Raw genomic sequence first — 21,770 nt, forward strand, 5'->3', positions numbered from 1 at the left:
TGGAGCCTATAATGTGGAGGCTCACCTACCCCCGTTCCAAACAATTGAGTCAATCTATTGTACAAACTATTAAGCCATGGGGCGTCATTTTTGTTCCCCACGACACTATAGTAAGTGAATCTCTTCCATAATTATTTTCTTATTCATAAAGTGAAGAAAGTCGAGAACTTTAAGTGGTTGAAATTCATGATCAGATTTACTAAAGTTTATGCCTCTCTGGGTCTTATTAGTTTTTGTTCATGTTATCGTTTCCTAACATGTAGAGGCAGAAACTTATTGCTATTGTTCAGTAATATGTATGAAAGATCTTTCAACAACTCAACTCATCATAAAATTAATGTTCAGTGAAATTGTGATGAAACTAGATACTCCTTGCACAAAACCTCAAATTTGTTGCTCATCATCCGAATAAACAGGAAAAAAGCATAACAAAATCTTATTGTGCGACTAGCTAGGCTGTTGTCATGTTCATATCATCATATGGATTAGACTTCAACCAACTAGGCTCAAAAGATACACTTGAAAATATCACGATAGACAGTTATATTAATCATTTTATCCAAATCGAGGAATCAAATGCTTCTTTTGAAGTGGAGGACAAAATATCAGGATCTCTCTCGAATTCAGCCATGTCATTCTCCTTCAAACTAACCCATGCTTCTATTCCATCACCACTTTTTGTGTCGAACAGACTAATTATTTCAAAAGGTCTGCCAACACTGCTCACCCAAATTGGCTTTCCCCAACCAAAGTCTACTTCATACCAGGGGAATCTGCACCAACTAGTGCAGGCATAAATGTCCATCTTATCTCCTTGACCAAATTTGTTAATGATTTCTGTCCCACAGTTAATGGACAGAGAGATAATTTCATCGACGCTTGCCTTACCAATGCTTAGAGATGTGTCCCTTGCTGTACTTCCTATAGAGTTAACAAAGTCATTTAACTCCTTTCTTAACTGGTTTGCCTCAAGAGTGGCAACTACAGTCACATAGAAATTCCCTAGAGCATGTTCCAAAGATGGTAAATTTGATTTTCCCCTCAAATTAATAGGAAACAAAAAACAAGAGTCCCTCGAATGTCCATGTTTGGCTGACGAAATGCCCACAAGAACCTTCCATATTAATGACATAACAGCTACCACTCGAGTAGGTCTCGTAAATGTGGCACTTGAATTGATTCTGTCTTTGAGCTTTGATATTGCCAAAGCATCAAACACAAATCTCTTCGTGACAATCTTAGGGCCTATGTTGGATGGTGGTGAGAATTGAGGTCCCGATAGCACTCTTGTGGGGAAGAGCGATGACAAATGACTGAACCTTGGAAGACAATATTTTGTCGTCGTCCCTGTAAGGCTAGCTTGTGCCCATTCATTGAGAAATGTTGCTAAAGTGAAAGCATCAGCTGCGACATGTGAAATTTGTATCGCTATGACTAGTCCCCCACAGTTGAATATGTTCACTTGGACACCAAGTAATGGACTTGATAGCTTATCCATTTTTGGAAGAAGATCTTCCAAAGGCTCAATCTTGGGTCCTTCACGGAGAAACTCAGTAAGATCCGTATTGATTTTGGATTCAACATACTCAACACCTTCGTCATTGCAGTGAATTGAGAATTCATCCTCTCTAAATCTTCCTGCTAGAGGGTAAAAATTGGTTAAGGTCTCAGCCAAAGATTTTTGTAGCTTATCACATCTTTCAGTAATTCCTTCGTTGTTCCATTCACTGCTTGGCAAGTAGTGGAACAGTATTGGTACATATATACGAGGAGCCCCCTGATCGAAAAATGAAAGACTGAGGCTCTGAAGATGATTCGGGGTAGGAGTTGAGGGCTTCATCATTTTCCTTGTCTGGATTTGAATCTCTAACTTGGCCATGACTATTGGCTTGACGGCCAAAAAGAAAAGAACTTTGATTTTTTCTTAGTAGGGAAATATCTGGAAACAAAAAGAAGCAAAATTTATGTACTAAGAGTTGATTTCTGTACTTCAAGTTGTTTCTGAATATTCCTTAGTTGACAGGTTCTTTTATAGAGGCCTCAGCCCAAATTTTAAGACCAAATTTTTTACTAATTCCATAAGTTTATTGTCATCACACTCTTATGAACATGGCATAAATTGGCATTAGTTTATTGCCATCACAAACTCATGATTCATAAACATGGCATAAGTCGGCATCAGTTTATTGTAATCACGCTCATGATCAATAAAACATGGAACAGTTGGGATTAGTTTATTGCCATCACACTCATGAGTTAAAAACGTGGTACACATTGGATAGAGAATTTAGGGCGCTTTAGTTATCACATATTGACTTTGCTCATTAGGATGTACTGTCGTTCTCAAAACTCCAGAATAAATACAAGAATTTTGCACTACAGCTAGTTTAAATATTTTTCTATGTGAAAACTTATGTTAAAAGTAGATTAAACTTCAGCCATGGCAAGAACTCATTTGCAATTTGGTGCCATCTTAGTGATACTACTAGCTGCATTTCAAAGACTAAGAAGCATTTCAACAAAAAACTTTGTATATTATATACTGTTTATGTAATAACACTGTTACTTTGTCATGTTCTGTTCTTCTATAAAGAAAGGCAAGGGAAAATTTTGGTAAAGTCAACATCTTGCTACGATGTGTCATCCATTCAATTTAACTGTTTATACAGTTGTAGTTCTTCCATGAGAAGTTCAGAGCAGGGCCTAGTAAAAGATGGCCGGGCTACTAGAAATTCACCAATTTCCAGACGGATATTCGTTGGAAATCACAAATTTCATAAGCGATGGGGTATGTCAAAAAATGGCTTGTTGGAAAAGTTTTTGACTGCATCCTAGGTAATTTCCTACAGTTTCCATCGAAAAGACTACAGTGAAACCTGACGAAAATGCAGCTATTTTCCCGTCAGAAACCATTGGTATATCAAAATATGTAGTATCTTTTTTAAATCTGTGACAGATTCCGTCAGAATATTTTTTCAAAATAATTTATTATTGCGCATTCCTATGGAATCTGTCACCGATTTAAATATTTTCTTACTCACAAAAGCAAGCTTGAACTTCCTCTCTAGGAAATTCATGCTTAGGTTTACTAAAGATTACAACTGTTTCAGTCTTATTATCTAACATTCATGTGATGATATCATAACCATGTGTTCTTTCAGTTAATATTAGATATATTTTTAGGATTATATACATAACTAGAGAATTCACTCGCGCTTCGCGCGATCATAGAAAACAGTACTAATATTTTTTTATACTTATGGGATTACGCTGAGTATGTTTTTATTGTAGAAAATATAAACTTGTCTCGTATATGCTTACAAAAATTAATTTATTGGTTGAGGAATAGCACATACTAGTATTTTTATTAGAATGACAGCTTATTTTCTGTTTTTCCAGAGATAGTAAAACTTTTATTTTTCGAAAATTTGCTTCCATACAAATAAAAGAAAACTTGATAAGGTGTAAAGGAACCCAAAAAAAAAATAAAAAATGACAATGCAATTTGTAGAGTGAGTATTATTTTACTTCTATGTCCTATTATTGACTTATTGATTTCTGCTTCCCTTTCACATACTCTTTCCCTCCATTACTTCATCTGTTCTTTTTATTTCCTTTCCGTTTGATTCTCCCAAAAATCTGGTACTCTATTATCCTCTTCATGCGCACAATCACATTTTTTTAAATAAATATTCACATCCTCCAACCTATATAATTGAGAAAAAAGTTTTCACAAACAAACGGATCGGAAATCCAAAGCACCAGAGATGCAAATTAATTAACAATTAAATAAACACCGATCATGTTATCAATATTTATGTATTAGGGAGAAACATTTGTTTACATATAGGTATGAGACCTTCTAAACCTAAGGCAGCAAATCAACAACGACCTTACAGAATTATTGGGATCAACCTTTAACTATTAGAAGTCTCAACATTTGCGCTAGATGCTAGTAATATATTTCTCTCCTTTGAAGAATATGTTAAAAATCAAGAACTCTATTCTCCTCATCATGTGTACAAATCACAATTTAATATCTCAATATTCTCATCATCCAACCAATATAATTGAGAAAAAAAATTCACAAACAAAATGAAATCCAAAGCAATACCGAAAATGGAAGTTGCATGCAAACTACAAAAACAATACTGGATCTACTTGATTAAATAAAAGCTTGCAAATTTGTCCACTAAGTCGTGGATTTGATAGAGGGATACTAATAACATTATCATCTTAGTCAAATATCTATTTACATACATGTAGTTTGATATGTGTAAGTGTGGGTACACGAACATTTATTGAAATAATTGGTATATTAACAATCGACAATAAAACAATATGAACTTTTAACATATTACAAAGGACATGGACGCTTCTTTTTATCACTTCTCTCATCAGATTCATCTTCAAGTCCAAGAAAACTAACGATCTGTTTCTCTATATCTTCCAATTAACTTTGTCCTTGAGAAAACGTCCCACCAACTTTAGGCCTCATACTTAACCATGTTTTTCTCCATTGTCAACATCCTCTAGTATTTCCACATTTAACCACGATATTAACTGCAATGCAAACTCGTTATCATATTCATAATTAAACACAAAAACATTCGATGAAACAAACAAATTAAGAATTAAATGACACAAAACAAACTCATGCAGAGTAGTATAAATAAGTTAATATATCATGGAAAAGAAAGTAATTAACAAAGCTTACTTCTCCCAGTTGATCTCCGCTTTGTCAAATGACTTTCTAATAGTTCCAGCAACTTCCGTTAGCTTCCCAAACCCAAACAAATAAAACGACTCAAAACTCTAACTGCATCTCATATTTTATTATCAGAAGACAACACCAAAATTTGTGTTTCAATATAAGTTTGATCCAACGTCCTATTTGCCTTTGCTTTTGTAGGTTACTGTGATTTTCTCAGTTTTTATTTTTCCACTCTTTCTCTGAACACAAATCACCCACTTTCAAAACAAACACTGAGAAAGGAAAATGATTTATAAAAATAATAAAAAAAAGAGTTTCACCGGATCCCCATGCTTGGTTTCATAGTCTGTCGCTTTCTTGGAATTAGTGCAGACTTATCTCAAGATAAGGCGGGATGGAAGACAAAGATTCATATACTTTGGATTGCTTGTTTGATAATTGTGATTAAGCCACTCATTCCCTTGTATATAATTTTTTCCACACTTAGGTGCTTTTTTTTTTTTTTTTTTTTCCCCCCATTTAGGAGGATTTATACTTAGGTGCTGACTAAGTGATAATTATTTAAATTACAAAAAAGTTACAGAACTGTGTGTAATCTTTTTGGCGCCATCTTGGCACATTTTAATTAAATGATTATTTGATCTATCAAAGAAGAAAAGGTCGAAGACATTTCTTTTCCAGAATCTTGCCTCTTTTTCTAATTTCACACCCAGTGTATTAGAGAAGAGTCTTTCTCCCAACCCAACCCAAATATAATTTCCTTACTTTATACCTTAAAGGGATAAATTCTGAAAGGGGGATGGGGGATTAAATAAAGCATTTGACTAAAAGAATGTAGCATGGTTAAAAAATAAAGCGTAGTATGACACTGTTAAAGAAAACTTTCCACATTTCAGAGCATAGACTAAGCTTAGATAAACCTACACTTAGCCAAATTTATTTTGATTTTGACCGATCAAAAAAGTCAATCACCTTTATCTCATAATTATGCAAAATAAAAAAGCATACGTATCAAGGAATCACACATGTAAAATCAAGCTTTAACCCTGAAAATTCAAACATTGAAAAGCAGAAGCAAGTAGGATGCCTGGAGGAAAAGAACAAACTGTCGCTTGTGATGACAGAAAGGTAGAGCTTCCGGACATTTGTCAGTCATTTTGTTGCGTAAATTTGCACGAAAATAAGCATACCATAATTATCTATTACTACTGAATTGGAAGAACAGTTAGAGAAAGCTGTTATAAATTATAACTAACTCCCCTTGGAAATGATCCTTAAAGCTTATCGTCAACATGAAATAATGAAAAATGCAAAAGCTCAAGAAAGACTTATGCTGCTGCTGATTACGGTGAAAAGTTTCTTAAATATTTGATCAGGCCATACCAGAATTACCAAATAAACATAAGTCTTAAGAGTGTGAATCATAAATCAACTCACATCCCCATCGTACTGTGTAGGTTGTCGCTTTATGGCTGCCAAGGCTGGTCCATATTCTTCAGCCTCGTTCACCACATAGCAATATTAGAAGGCAGTTCAAAAAATTAATGCTTTGCATGCAGCAGTTACTACAAACTCATTTCCTTTAGAAAGTAAGTATTGTAATCAGAGCACATTAAGGACGAACCTTATGTGCTTGAGCAATCATGATTTGTTCTGCATTTTCTCTCTGGTACTGTGCAATATTTGCCTAAATAGCAGGAACATCTAGTCCTTTAATTATTACCATGAATTGCTATGAAACTTAGTACCAGGGGCATCAACTTTCAGTGATATTCTAAACTTGACGAAACCTTGAGGGCTATGTGGAATTTGACATTATCATACCCTATTGAAGCAAGCGCTATGAAATCATGGCAAGTTGTTGGTACAAACTTGTGATACATCTACTCTAAAAATTAGAATTTCATTTTTTCCCTCGTACCCAAACTGAAAAATAACTAAAACAGAAAACAGAAGAATAAATACCTCTCAACTGTAAATGAGCCAATGGAGTTTGTAGGCCCTCCCCAAGCAAGATTTACGGAATCACAGCATGTTCTTCGCACATGCTTATAATTCATGTACTTTCAAAAAAGGAATTTCAATTTTTCCTTCAGTACCCAAAAACCTGAATGCACAATTTTAAAAAAAAATATATAGAAGAATATAGTACCTCAAGCGTAAATGAACCAATACAAGTTTCAAAAGTGATCTTTGTAGCCCTTATTTTGCACTCCCAAACTGTACTACAAATAATTAGTACACAAGAGGGAATAGCGAATTATTCAATGCGAATAAGTGAAGTGTTTCACCAAAATTACTAAACTGATTTAAAAAGAACAGTTAAAAGTAGAAAGCACAATTGGGTGAGATTAGCTTTGCGTGCAATTGTTGAAGCAGGCAACCAAGACTTGATCTGGAGAGCGATTGTTAAAACCTGGAAAGAGGATTCAACGCAAGCATTAGCCAATCGATAATTTGATAAAACAAATCAATCATATCAATTTGAACAACAACGCTGCAATCAGAAAGGTAACTATAAACCGTACAATCACCATTCACCAACAACACCCAACACAAAGAAAACAGTGAAATGTGAAATAAAGAAAAGCCCAAAGTTAAAGATTTACCAAGCATGCCAGCGTTAGATGGGGTTATTAAGAATCAGATATGCAAACATAAAAGACAATTTAATGGAACTCTCAAATTGAAAACGGAAAAGAAAAAGAAGAGAGGAGAGAAAGTGGAGGGACAACCGCTGGTATTTTGCGCTCTTACTCCATCGAGGAAATTAAGAAGGCTGGGGTTATTAAGAAGCGACTGTTGGAGTGTAAGGTATAGCACCGAAGCGGTATTAGTTTTCCTTTTCTGCCTGGGCTTTTTTTAAGGGAAAATTGCAGATAAAGGAGAAAATAGATAAATATGAATACTCATCACGGGAAGTGTCAAACTCAGTGGGCCTAAGTCCCTGCTTTATATAGATATACCGAGTTTAGTAGGGCAACCATGTGTTCACGTAACCCATTTTTAATGGGTGGATTCACCCCTGTGTAAGGCTAGTATTTGCCCATTCCTTGACAGATGTTCCAAAAGTGAAACCATCAGCTAGGATGTGTGAAATTTGTATCCCTGTGACTAGTCCTCCACAATTAAATATGTTCACTTGGACTCCAAGCAATGGGCTTGATGGCAGATTTGCGTCTGGAGGAACACACCATGGAAGAAGATCTTTCAATAGCTCAATCTCCGGTCCTTCACGGAGGAATTTAGCAAGGTCCGCGTTGACTTTGGTTTCAACGTACTCAACACCTTCGTCATTGCAGTGAATTGAGAGGTCATGTTTTCTAATTCTCCCTGCTAGAGAGTAAAACTTGACCAAAGTCTCAGCCAAAGATTTTTGCAACTTAGCACATTTTTCAGCACTTTTTGCCCTGTTACATTCACTGCTAGTAATTGGCAAGTAGTAGAACAACATAGGTCCATATACAGGAGGAGCCAACTGATCAAACAATGAAAATTTGAGGCTCTCAAGATGATTTGGGGTTGGGGTTGGAGTTGAGGGCTTTAACATTTTTCTTATCTGGATTTGAATCTCTAACTTGGCCATTAGGATTGGCTTGATGACTAGTTATTAACAACTAACAATAAAGATCTTGAAATGAAATAGGGCAAGATGATTTAAGATGTGGAACTTAGCCTATTATTTATAGACGTTCGGCATGTTTGCAAATTTTACGGGTCCAAGGGTCAAATTTGATGCTAGTATGTAGGGTGTTCATGGTTCGGTTATTGATTAAAACAAAAACCAAACTAACTTACTCGGTTTTTAAATTTTTAAAACCAAACCAAACTAAACCAAACAACATAAAAATCATCAGTTTGATTCGATTTTTCGATTTATGACTAGCTCGTAATACTATTTTAGCAAATGGGATACTGTGCACTTTGGCAGAAATAAGTACCAAAGTGAAATTACAATAACCGAACTACAATGCCAAATCTTCACTTCAGTTTATTTTAAATTTCAAATACTTCATCCAGGATAGCCAATCATAATAATTTTTTGGAATTAGCAACCAATGAACCAGTAGGCCGTAAGATGAAAAGTGAGATAGGTACAGTGTTAGGCTATGGCATTTTCTTTAAGACATAGGCCTCCAACAATTATATGAAATAAGTCGACAAAAATTAGATACTGATTGTATAAAATATTTATAATTATTTATAAAAACAAACATTATATTTATAAATAATTTCAAAATTTGTGTATATAATTTATCGGTTTGGCTTGGTTATTTATTTGGTTATTTTTTAATAAAATCAAAACCAAACCAAATATTATCAGTTTTTAAAATTTAAAACCAAACCAAACCAAATTTAACCAAATGTCGGTTTTCTTAACGGGAAAAAGACATAGGGTACCTACTTAAGACTCTTTATTACAAAATATATAGATAGTTTTCCTTATTTACAAAACATAATGATATTTTACAAAACATGACGGATTTTCATATATTTTCTTTTTCTTATTTTTTTACAGAAAATAATTTTTTTTTTTTTTAAATTATATTTTTTTAAAAAATTATTTTTAATTTACTCAAAGGCTTACAAAATTACCTCAAATTTAGTGTATGAAATGTGCATGTGTGAGCGAAATTTTTAATATAATTTTCATACAAAAAATTGTGAGCGAAAACTCTAAGCCTTGAATATTGTATGAAAGTTGTTACAATGTTGTTGTAGTTGTGTTAATTTTCCACAAACCTAATATGAACTTTATATACGAAAAATGTGAATGAAATTCTAAGTCTTAAGCGAGATATACACATTTCATACAATTCTCATACATAAAATTTTGAGCGTAATGTTTAAGTCTTGATCGAGATATACACATTTCATAAACGAAATTTGAGCGAACTTTTTAAGCCTTGAGCAAGATATACACATTTCATACACAAAAAATTGAGCGATTATGTTAAGTCTTGAATGTTCTATCAAAGTTGTATACAATGTTGCTGTAGTTGTATTAATTTTACAGAAATCTAACATGAAATTTATACACGAAAATGTGAGCGAAATTTTAAGCCTTGAGCAAGATACAAATTTCATACCGTTTTCATACACACAATTTTGAGCGGATTTTTTAAGCCTTGAACGAGATATACGCATTTCATACATTTTTCATACCGTTTTCATACACTAAATTTTGAGCGAACTTTTTAAGCTTTGAGCGAGATATACACATTTCATACAACTTTCATAATGATTTTTTTTTAAAACATAATAATAATTTTTTAAAATAAAAATAAATTTAAAATAAATAAAAAATAAAAAAATATTTTTTTTCTAAAAAAGCATGTTTTGTATAAGGTTTGTAATGTTATGTTTTGTAAATAGAGAACTATCGTCACATTTCATAAATATTTCTCCTTAATATATATATATACGTACTTTACCCTTTCTTAATTTGTTCGGTTTGATTTTGATTTTGATTTTTCACCAAACTGTGAACACCCCTACTAGTATGTTTGTGTTCTGCGGAAAATATTCTCCAGAAATTATGATTTGCTTGCGTGGTCTTAGACAATAGTCCACCACAGTATCCATGATTTCCTATATAATCCTTATATCCCAATTTAAATGACATATTTTAATCTGTACCAAAATGAATGTCATTTATTCTTATTTAGAATTAATTTAACTTTGAACTTCTCATTTTATCCTTAATAAGTTTATAGCCAAATAAGTATATACTTTTAATCTAGATCACAAATTTCAAAATCCTTCTTTCTTTATTAAACTTTGTGCCAGTCAAATACCGTTACATAAATTAAGACGGAGTGACTAGTGAGTAGGGGTGTCAATAGTTTTAAGAAAACTGACTTAACCGACAGAATCGTACCGTACGTAATCAATTTTTAGGTTTCTTTTAATTAAACGACTGTTTTTATATAAATTTATAACCGTACCGAATAATTAGGTAGATTTTTAATTTTATAAAAATAAACCGAAAAAATACCGAACCGTACCGACTAAGTTTATATGTGTAAAATATATTCTATATATTAAATTTAGATATAATAAAATTAATTTTTTTGCCTTGGGTTCAAGATGATGAAAACGACCACAAGACGGCAACATAATTAACAACTAAAGTTCCAACTCTAAAATCAATTATACTACTCCTATTAAAATTAAATTAGCTACTAGCATCTAGTAACTAGCTAGTAAGCTCCAAGGTATTCAAACGATCTTGGATAAGAAGATACAAAGTATTAGATATCTTTCCTCTAGTATGATTTTAAATTTCTCTTATAGGATACTTAATCTTAGTAGACTCAGTTCTTGAGTCCCATCTTGATTGATTTTTGCCTTCTCGCGTGATCTAAATTATAATATTTTGTCATTGCTTAACATTGTTTTACACTGGCATAAAATAGTGGGATCAATCTTTATTCTTGTCGTCTTTCACGTTTTCTTGATTCATCACCTTTTCAACAGTAAAAATGTCTAACGAGTTTTTGCCAAAGTCATATAAAGTATGCATGATATCGTGTTTTAACTTTTACTAGTGACTATAAGTCTGTAACATAGTTTTTTTTTTTTAAAAGGTACCGAAAATTAACCGAATCGTACCTATAACGAAGAGAAACCGAGATTATGGGACAGTTTCGAAAAGTCTAATTTTGGTTCTACAAAATGAAATAACAGAAAAATTAATATGGTATAAATTTTATAAAATAACCGTCCGAACCGTACCATTGACACCCTACTGTAGTGAGTATCAAGGTCTAGCCATCTCCTCTGTTTTTTTTTCTATAAACAATTTAACGACTTTGCTGGGGATCAAACCCAGAATCTAGTCATCTCATCTCATATTCATTTTGTCATTTTCTTGGAAAGAAGTAATTCTAGTGATTAGGAATTTTGCATAAGCACGTGTAAAATAGAAATGTAAATTTCCAAACTATATTTCCAACAGAGTTTTCATTTCTCCTAATAACCAAATTATATAAAAAAGTTTCACTAGCGAAACGCGAGAAAATTGTTTTACTCATCAATCAAATACTGAAAAAAGAAATGTAAAAAAAGGTTTATTTTTCATGGAATATTTTTTACAGGAAAATTGGAGAACATTACCAAACACACCCATTAATGTATGTACGGCCATTTCTTCTCCATGGGCCGGCTGTAGAGAAGGGTTTTAAATGTGTGATGATCAAAGAATATTTGTTCGGTACGGACGAAAATAAGTTTTCTAATTTTTTCATGTTGGATTGGTCACGTTTTTTAAATTATAGTTGCCCTAGGAAAACAAGATCCTTTAAGATGAGAAAAATGGTTTTTCTAATGCAGGTAGGGAAAACAAATTCCACAAGTGGCATTCCATATTGATTGTGTCTTCTCCACCCTCCAACACACTTCATCTATGTTCGCCCCCATCTTGTACTCCTCATACCAGTGGCGAAGCCAAAAATTTTACTAAAGAGGTTCAAAAATATAAAGAAGTAAACATATGAAGAAGGTAAGGGTTCAACATCTACTATATATACATAAAAAAAAAAAAATTAACCTTATATATACAGTGTAATTTTTCGCCGAAGAGGTTTCAGATGAACCCCCTCTGCCCAACCTAGCTCCGCCCCTGCCTCATACCCACCACCCTTACCCCTACCTGCACCTCTCATAGTATTTGTCTAGATTATATGCAAATACATTTATGATAATATTATTTGCTTACATATCAAACACACACAAAAAAAAAGTAAGAAACTCACTTATTTTCCTCCAAGTTATTTTACCCGGAAACTATTTTGCAGCTTTAAAGGTGCTTTAATTTGGAGTTGGATTTGCTGGTTTCTTGAGTTATCTTGAAAAATTATATGTGGATTTTCAAACGTCCCAATTAGGGGTGTCAAATGGGGGTTGGGCTGAATTTGAACGGGTTAAGATGAGGTGACTAATAATTGGACCGCTCAAAAGTTACTTTGATTGAAATGGGTTGGGTTAAAAAGCGAGTCATAACTCAACCCGGTTAATTCTACTAAGTTTTAATTTCACTGTTTGTTCTTTTATATTATTAAAGTACCTACTATTTTTTTATTTAACCCAACACATTTCAATCAAAGTAACTTTTGATGGGCTGAAATGGACAGAGTTAATAAATAGGGGTAAACTTAAACGAGTTGAGTGAATCATATTTTCATGGACTAATTTTGTCGCCCCTCACAGTACATCAACTTTTGAGTAATCTCAAATGAGGATTTTTTGGTTAAGACAAAAGTCAATAGATTAAAGAAGTCGCTAGTAAATTAAAAGAAGTAATGACCTCTCAAAAACTTGGCCCAACAGGCTATAACCCACCCAGGCAACCACCACCCATAAACATAAATTCCGACTAATGTCCTCCTTATGTCTTGATAACAATAAGCCAAAAATGTCTCAAAAAGCTGCCTGCATTAAATTCTCTTCATCAAACTTAGTTTTTGTGCCTAACTCAAGAGATGAACTTGCAAACAATAGTTAGATTTACTTTCTTCTTCTTTTTTCTTTTTTTCTTTTTTGGTTGACTCTGGCAAGAGTTATTCAAAGTATAGGAGTGATTAAGCGATGGCTTCATTTTATTCTCTTCAGAGTTAGAAATTGAATATTTTCTATAGTATTATTTTATTATTCCCAATCACAATGTTCTGAATCGTCTCTACAAATGAAGAATATGCCCTCTGCTTTTATGATTTTTGAGGCACAAAAAGAATAAATAAAATATGCAGTGTACTACTTTTTGTCACATTCCCATTCTTCGACTTTTTCAATAATGGGTTCAACCATTTTCTCCAGGTCTTTCAAGTCTTGCTCCACATCTTCAACCTGTCAGAAGTGTTATCAGAAAACTATATTTTTTCTACTAAACCAGAAAATAATAATAATGGATACAAATTACACTACTAAAAAATCACTATTTTTCTATTAAAATATCGGTGGAAAAAAACCTAAATAGTGGGTAGTAGTGTTTTTACACGAAAAAAATTAGAAAGTTTTCCGATTTCTATGGGAGCCTATTTCTCACCATGCGTCTTCCCAGCGAGCTGATTTTGTGGGAATGAGGTGTAAAAATCATGTTTTATAACATAAATTTCTCGCTTAATATCTGAGAAAAAACCTCTATTTCTAGTAGCGTTAAGACGACGATATTTACAACACATGGTGTAGACTAGAAGTATGTAAGCGATCTATGATAAAACCAATTTGGTATGCTGACCTTGTGAATGAAATTAGAAGTAAGCTGAGCATCTTTAGCAACTACAGATGACGCATTTTCCACTGCTATAGCTGCTTCTTTGAGTATGCTATTTTCAGGCAGCGTCCCAGCAACCCCTCCCATTACATTTTCCGTTTTAGTCGCTAACGCTGCTACTATATCTGCTGCTTCTTCCACCTCTTCAGCCGCCTTCGCTACCTCTCCTGAAACATCAATTCCATGTTTTAGGCTTTTTTGTGATCTTTCATAGAGAACAATTTTTATTATAAGAAAATCTTTGTTTTTTGGGAAAAGGGTCAAATATACCCCTCAACTTTAATTTATTGGCTAACTTTACCCTCCGTTAGTTAAAGTAATCAAATATACCCCTTCCGTTACAGGTTGCGGCCAAATATACCCCTGCCGTTGGCAAAGTTTTAAAAATACCCCTCATTTCTAATATATTCTCACATAAACAAGTCTAGTCATTAGAATTGGGTGACATAAACGTCACATACATTTTAACTTATTCTATGTGGTGCCTACGTGACAATTTTTAAAAAACAATCTAGAAAATTGATTTTTTTAAAACAAATCTGGAAAAAAAATGGCTTTTATTAAAAATCTGAAACTTTTTTGTTTTAATAAAACTAGTTTTTTTAAAATATATTCTCGATTGGATATTTTAGTTAAAAAATCTGGAAAACTGTAAAGTAATTTTTTTTAAAAAAAGTGTCCTAATTTTTTTTTTTAAAATCTGGATTAATTTTGAAAAATCTGAAAAACTGAATTTTTTTAAAAAAATCATTTTCCAATTTTTTCCAAAATATGTTTTTTTAAGAAGCAGGTTTTATAAAGTAAAAAAAAAATCGGATTTTTAATAAAAGCCATTTTTAATAGATTTGTTTTTAGATAAATCAATTTTTGCAGATTGTTTTTAAAAAAATTGTCACGTAGGCACCACATAGAATAAGTTAAATTCCACGTGGCGTCCATGTCACCCAATTTCAATGACTAGATTTGTTTATGTGGAAATATGTTAGAAATGAGGGGTATTTTTGAAACTTTGTTAACGGTAGAGGTATATTTGACCCCAACTGGTAACGGGAGGGGTATATTTGACTACTTTGACTAACGGAGGACAAAGTTAGCCAATAAACTAAAGCAAAAGGGTATATTTGACCCTTTTTCCTTGTTTTTTCCATTAAAGAAATTGAAGTCAACTTTTCTTGTTTCAGAGCATTGGACATCCTTTTGAGTTACACGTTTAAGTTGAAAGATTATAATTGTTTGAGTTTAATTTGTTCTTGTAACGTTCATGTGATCATCATCTCTGAGCATCTTAAAATATGAGTGTTTTATGAGCTTAATATGAGCTTATTACAATTAATTTAGACGTTTCGGGTTCTGAGTTTGAAGAGCGTTTTTTACCTTTGAATATATAGTGTTGGAATTAATTTGTTAATATGCATTTAAAATACAAAAATATATAGTAGTACCTTCAATTCTTCGAAAGCTGTCCCATTTTCCCTTCCAAAAGGGGAGGAATATTGATATTATGGATCCAAAAAGCCATTTTGCCCTGCACATTTAATTAGAAGGTTTCATTGATGACTTGTACTCTAGCTGTAAGCGGAAACTCACTTTCTCTTTTTTCCCCTCTTCTTTAAAGTTCCTTTTTCTGTGCATGGCAATCAAATTGATACTGTATGATCAATGACAATAATTAACTGCTTACCAAGCAAATAAATTGGGCTTAGAAGGAGCTGGCTCTTCTGGAGGAACTTTGTTTGCTTCATTCTTTACCCTTATATAGATGCAATAAAGAAACCAAGATTCAATTTTCTTGATAGAACTGAAAAATTCTTTTGTCAGTTTTTTTTGAACGAAAGCTATATAGAGAAGAATTAATTACTGATCCGTCTTATTGGGTATTTGATACTCTCCAGAACTGATAAGCCGTAACCCTGGACTTACTGAGCCACCATAACCGATCCTAGTAGTTGGAACAATGCCATGGATGCCCTGTAACTGTGAGGATGTAGCATTAAAGCGAACTCTATAGTATTGGTGAAGCAACGTAACAAGACTTCGGATTTTGTACGAAGATGAAGAATTTGCAGCCATGATCACCAACAAAATAAAAGCCCGATTTTTGTGAGAGGAAAGACCAGAAATTAGATTTAGTAATTTCGAATAATGAATTGCTGTATTTGAACAGTTGAGTAGTAACTTCAGAACATATATATGTAGTAACTTTATAACGGAAGCAATAACTTTAGAAGAGATTTCAGTAACTAATTTCTGAAAAAACAAGGTTGGCCAAGTATATGAGAAGTAAAAGTGCTTTCTTTTAAGGAAATTTAGGCCAGAGAAGGAGGAGTGTGTAAAGGCCAAACTAGTGCTTAACATGTAATGAAGAAGATCCTAACACGCCAAGAAATGAAGGAATTGGGTTTTCTTTGCTTATTTTATGTAATTTTGTGACTTTAAGCTAAAAGTAACATTCAAAATTGCTTGACAAGTCACCTGTTCCTTACAAGCTAAAACCATTATGGAACTCTTCATTCTTTATGCAAAAATTAAAATGTGGTACTCTGATTTATATGAATAAGGGAAAAAGGAAAAACGAGAACATATTGCAGGACTAGGATGTTGTCATCTTGATATGGATTAGACTTCGGATCATGACCCAATTTGGCTCAAAAGTCACTCTTGAAAACATTAACATAGACAATTAATAATCATTTCATATAGTAAACTGCTTTATTTTTACCTTAACAATATATTTTATATTCTCTTCATAATGTTAACTTTTGTTTCTTATCATTAAATTTCAAGGTCTGGATAATACAACGCCATTATTACCTGTTAAAGCTTCACATGGCTCTGATTGAGAAAGACAAGTCTGAACATGAACGTCATACATACATTTGGACCTCTAATTCCTTGCGCTAAATCATCTGAAAACAGTTAAATTGAAGGAATGAAAAATTCTTTTCTTTATTAAATCTGATCAGGATAAGTAACATTGTATTACAATTTACAATTATCAGCAACATGAATATAAGATACAACATTTTACTGGAACACGCACATTGAGGGTGAAGCTTAACTTGTACACACTAGAATGAAAGATACAATATTTCATTGAAAATACATCTAAGGTGACGCTTAACTTGGAAAAGCCGAGAGCTTTGAACTATCAATTCATGTAGCTTAGTTTCTTTGAACAATATTGAATGTCAAATCTGCCATGAGCCAGCTTAGATTGAGCGGAACAAGGAGGAAAAAAAATGGTAGGCCTGTGTAAATCGGTCTTAATCAGCCGCCCAGTATACTAGACTTCACAAAAGTCCAATAAGAAGAAACACATAAATGAAAAAACAGAAGAAAAACAAAAAAGGCATTCATCATGTTGCAATTTCGTTGGGAACTAGGCTGTAAAATTGCTCTATATTCTCTTGCACCAAGCAGAAGGCAGTAGCTATATATACGTTTCTTCTCATCTCTCGTTAAACAATTAGCTGCAGCCATGGCCTTCCATGATCGAAAGCTGATGTTTGAATCTCTTGATAATTCCACTGGCAAAATTTGCGACTATTATTGCAAGCAGGCTGAGTATTTTTCTATGATTTGTCCCCAGCAATGTCTTTATATTTGCCCGAGTATTTGTGTAGTCGAACCACCACCACCAACCGAAGTTCCTCTTTTGCATTCTCCACATAAATCAAGTATTCCCGTCTTCTTGATCATTCTACTTTCATTCTTAGTCATTGCCATCTACAAATTTTGTGTCTACATCATTCACAAATTCCGCAACTCAAGAACTTCTTCACAACCGGAGCAGCAAGTAGTAGAAGAACAAGAACAGTTTATTGATATTAAAACAGTGGGTCTTAAGCCATCAGTGATTAGTGCCATCACAATTTGCAAGTACAAAAGAGGCGAAGGACTAATTGAAGGAACAGAGTGCTCTGTTTGCTTGGGTGAGTTTCAAAAAGATGAAACTCTCAGGATTTTGCCCAAGTGTAACCATGCTTTTCACATATCTTGTATTGACACTTGGCTTAGATCACACACCAATTGCCCATGTGCCGTGCTGCCATTGTCATCACCCCAGCCATTGCCGTCTTGCCTTCTGTATAACGACGAACTGTGTAACTAACTCGTTTAAAAGCTTAAAGTGTTGAAGATTATTCTTTTGATTTCTTAATTATAATGTTATTAAAAAGAGTATACTCTTATTTTCTTAATATGCACGTCACCAAGCTCGTATTCGGACTTAATTCTCGTATTCGGACTTAATTCGCTAAATACGCGAATTTTTCTAATGGATAACGATGAGACTCAAACCCCTGCTTTATGCCCGCTCCTATAAACATACTAATGACTGTACGAGTACACTAACGAAATGTTAAATTGCTAGAGAAAACACACTTCTATTGTCTTAATTAACTCCATATTGCAAAATTCAGGGCTGAGACTTAAAATGAAACTCATTCTGGAACTTTTGAAAATGCCACAGAATTAAGAGTGTGTTGGTATGATGCAGGTCATTTTTCATGAAAAATATCTTCTAGTGTTTGGTTGGTGAGTGGAAAATATTTTCCAAAATATATATATATATATATATATATATATATATATTAATGAACATAAGGTCCAAAATAGCTTAGTATTATGACGTTTTCCCTAACAATGAGAGAGATTTATTAAAATTTTATGATATTTCTTTGGCTTTATTATTTAAATTTCATTATTGTACTTTTAAGAAATATCATAAAATTTTAATAAATCTCTCTCATTGTTCTATGATAAGGAAAAACGTCATAATACCAAGCTATTTTGGACCTTATGTTCATTTATATATATATATATATATATATATATATATATATATATATATATATATATATATATATATATATATATATATATATAAGTGTGAGTTTAAACAAAAAATATGAAGTTAAAAGTTTAAGAAGTTGTAGGAAAATGACTTCCAGCAATAAGTGTTTCCGTTTTTCAGAGAAAATCTTTTGCATGGAAAATGACTTTCATCGAAACACTAGAAAGCGTTTTTCTGAGAGTCATTTTCCCTCATACTAAACAAACCCTAGGGATTGAAATTCAAAATGAAGGCGGGTCAGGGGATTGGCGAATTCAGAATTTAATTTTTATGGGTTGAAAATATGGATATCAGTGGAAATTCCAAGGAAGATGTGGTGAATGGTCGTGGAGGGAAGTTAAATGAGGTTCATGCCTTAAGAAGCTACTACTTCAAGGGCTCGTGCTTCTGCCATCGCAAATTCTTCAAAAGAACACTGGGCTTAAGAAAATTCGGGTGAGTAATCAATTGAAGTAAATGAATCAGAGATGGGTTCTGTAGCAAGGAGTTTTAAGATGTGATGAGAACTCAACAGGAAAGTTGAAGAGTAACACATTGAGAGTTGAAGAGATCTCTTTCTTACAGTACAATGCATTAACAACACTGATCAATTCCAAGTAAAAACTAGTTTAGAAGACTTACAGGTTTCTTCTTACAGAATCAGATCTTTGTCAATCACGAATTCACAAACGTCCAATAAGAAGAAATAATCGTAGCTTGTGTAAATCGGTCTTAATCAGCCGCCCAGTGTACTAAACTTCACAAAAGTCCAATAAGAAGAAACACATAAATGAAAACCAGAAGAAAAACAAAAAAAAAGGAAAGAAACAAAAAACACAAGGCATTCATCGTCATGTTATAAGTTCGTTGGGAACTAGGCTGTAAAATGCTCTATATTCTCTTGCACACAGAATTTGAAACAAGGCAGCATTTATATGTACGTTTCTTCACATTTCTCGTTAAGGAATTAGCTGCAACCATGGCCTTCCATATTGATCGAAAGCTGATGTTTGAATCTCTTGATAATTTCACTGACAATGCTTGCGACTATTATTGCAACCGGAAGGAGTATTATGCTGGGATTTGTCCACCGCAATGTCGTTATAGTTGCCCGAGTATTTGTCTGCTTCCAGATATCGGACCACCACTAACACCACAAAATATCACAACCGAAGTTCCTCTTTCGCAGTCTTCACATAAACACAATGTTTCCATCTTCTTGATCCTTCTATTTTCATTCTTAGGCATTGCTTTTTACATATTTTATTCCTTCGTCATTCACAAATTCCGCAAGTCAAGAACTTCTTCACAGCAGGAGCAGCAAGTAGTTGTAGTAGAACAAGAAGAAGAAGAAGAAGAAGTGTTTAGTGATATTAGAACAGTGGGTCTTCAGCCATCAGTCATCAGCGCCATCATGATTTGCAAGTATAAAAGAGGGGAAGGACTAATTGAAGGAACAGAGTGCTCTGTTTGCTTGAATGAATTTCAAGATGATGAAACTCTTAGGATTTTGCCAAAGTGTAACCACGCTTTTCACATACCTTGCATTGACACTTGGCTCAGATCACACACCAATTGTCCTATGTGCCGTGCTGGCATTGTCATCACAATACCCGCCACTGCAGCTTTTATTGAGCGAAACGTGTGACCATCTCATCTAAAAGCTTAAATTGTTGGAAGACTACATTTTAATTTACATAATTATGACATCAACGCGCCTCTTAGCTTATATTCAGGCAATGAGATTCAAACTCAGGATCCTTTGCCTAGTTTTATAACATACTAATGAAATGTGTGACTATTCTATTTAAAAACTAAGTTATTAGACAAAGTACAATTTTATTTTCTTAGTTATCTCTATTTTGTAAAATTTAGCACTGAAACTTGAAGAGGAAACTCGTTAAAGAATTTCAAAAAATGCCAAGGAATTAAGAATTGACATTCGAAATGAAGGCGAATCACAGAATCTAAGTACTTTGGGTATCGGTGTAAGTTGAAAGGAAGATGTGGCAAATGCTCCTGAAGGAGAGTTGAATAAGGTTCATGATGGAAGATATGCATAAACAGCGGAAGCAAATAGCCAGAATCTTGCATTTAAGATAAACAACATACGTATTACAAATGTATCCAAATGTAAATAGAGGAATACCTCTTAAAGCGTGTGATAATCCCATGAATATGTTTTATCCGCGATCTTGCAAAACTGTAAGTTATGTTCTTTGTTAGGGGAAGGTTAATGTGGTTTATGCTAAGTGCTAACTCCCAAAAGATTATGCACAACTTACACTCTGTTTGGATGGTTGTTTCCTGTGGTTCATTAATGTACAGTATGGTATTGGTACAGTATGGTGTTATATTGTATTGTACTGTACTGTATTAATGAACACAATGTTTGGATAGACTGTATCGTTTGTTGTGGTTTAATAACATTTGTATTGTTTGGTTTGATTGTACGGTACTGTATAATTACTTGTAAGTTTACTAAAATACCCTTAACTCTTAATTAGAAATTAGCTTATATATATTAATAAAACTCAGGTAAAGGATAAAATAGAAACTTTAAAAAATAAGTAGCTGGTGGGCGGGGGTGGTCATTTGGTGGGTAGTGGGCATGGTGGAGGGGTGGGTGGTTATGGGATTAGGGTGGGGGTAGTGGGTGGTAGGGTGGGGGTAAGTGGCTGTGGTGGTGGGGTTGGGTAGTGGTGAGTGGTAGTGGGAGGGGATGGTGGAAGGATGGGTAGTGGGTGGTTATGGTATGAGGGTGGGATAGTGAGTGGTAGGGTGGGGGTGAGTAGTTGGGGGTGGGGTTTGGGTGGTGGTGAGAGGTAGTGGGGTGGGGTGCGTAGTTAGGGTGGGGTGGGTAGTAGGGTAGGGTGGGGTGAGCGGTGGATGGTGGGGGTATAATGGAGAAATAAAATACGTAGCCACGCAAAATTCACCAAATTCGT

At 33.8% G+C, this 21,770-nt stretch overlaps 4 protein-coding genes and 1 pseudogene across 4 annotated transcripts; 2 read left to right on the top strand and 3 right to left on the bottom strand.

Annotated features, from left to right (window-relative positions):
* Window positions 1–121: 121 nt before the first annotated feature.
* On the bottom strand, window positions 122–2,170 carry LOC132598818 (acetyl-CoA-benzylalcohol acetyltransferase-like). The gene has a single exon (XM_060311922.1). The coding sequence runs from the start codon at window positions 1,877–1,879 to the stop codon at window positions 551–553; it is 1,329 nt and encodes a 442-aa protein (XP_060167905.1). The 5' UTR covers window positions 1,880–2,170; the 3' UTR covers window positions 122–550.
* Window positions 2,171–5,754: 3,584 nt separating this feature from the next.
* Window positions 5,755–8,300, bottom strand: LOC132644637 (acetyl-CoA-benzylalcohol acetyltransferase-like). Its single transcript, XM_060361236.1, has 5 exons — window positions 7,761–8,300; window positions 7,054–7,130; window positions 6,867–6,939; window positions 6,339–6,401; window positions 5,755–5,760 (listed from the first exon to the last, which is right to left on the bottom strand). Exons 1-5 carry the CDS (start codon window positions 8,298–8,300, stop codon window positions 5,755–5,757), a joined length of 759 nt encoding a protein of 252 aa, XP_060217219.1.
* A 5,071-nt stretch (window positions 8,301–13,371) lies between these two features.
* On the bottom strand, window positions 13,372–16,298 carry LOC132600187 (uncharacterized). Its single transcript, XM_060313279.1, has 5 exons — window positions 15,847–16,298; window positions 15,670–15,738; window positions 15,431–15,513; window positions 13,953–14,155; window positions 13,372–13,561 (listed from the first exon to the last, which is right to left on the bottom strand). Exons 1-5 carry the CDS (start codon window positions 16,056–16,058, stop codon window positions 13,469–13,471), a joined length of 660 nt encoding a protein of 219 aa, XP_060169262.1. The 5' UTR covers window positions 16,059–16,298; the 3' UTR covers window positions 13,372–13,468.
* A 741-nt stretch (window positions 16,299–17,039) lies between these two features.
* Window positions 17,040–18,080, top strand: LOC132644638 (RING-H2 finger protein ATL54-like; annotated as a pseudogene).
* A 1,137-nt stretch (window positions 18,081–19,217) lies between these two features.
* On the top strand, window positions 19,218–20,470 carry LOC132644639 (RING-H2 finger protein ATL54-like). The gene has a single exon (XM_060361237.1). The coding sequence runs from the start codon at window positions 19,709–19,711 to the stop codon at window positions 20,468–20,470; it is 762 nt and encodes a 253-aa protein (XP_060217220.1). The 5' UTR covers window positions 19,218–19,708.
* The last annotated feature ends 1,300 nt before the right edge of the window (window positions 20,471–21,770 follow it).

Source organism: Lycium barbarum, chromosome 6 (assembly GCF_019175385.1).
Source record: "Lycium barbarum isolate Lr01 chromosome 6, ASM1917538v2, whole genome shotgun sequence".
Taxonomy (NCBI): Eukaryota; Viridiplantae; Streptophyta; class Magnoliopsida; order Solanales; family Solanaceae; genus Lycium; species Lycium barbarum.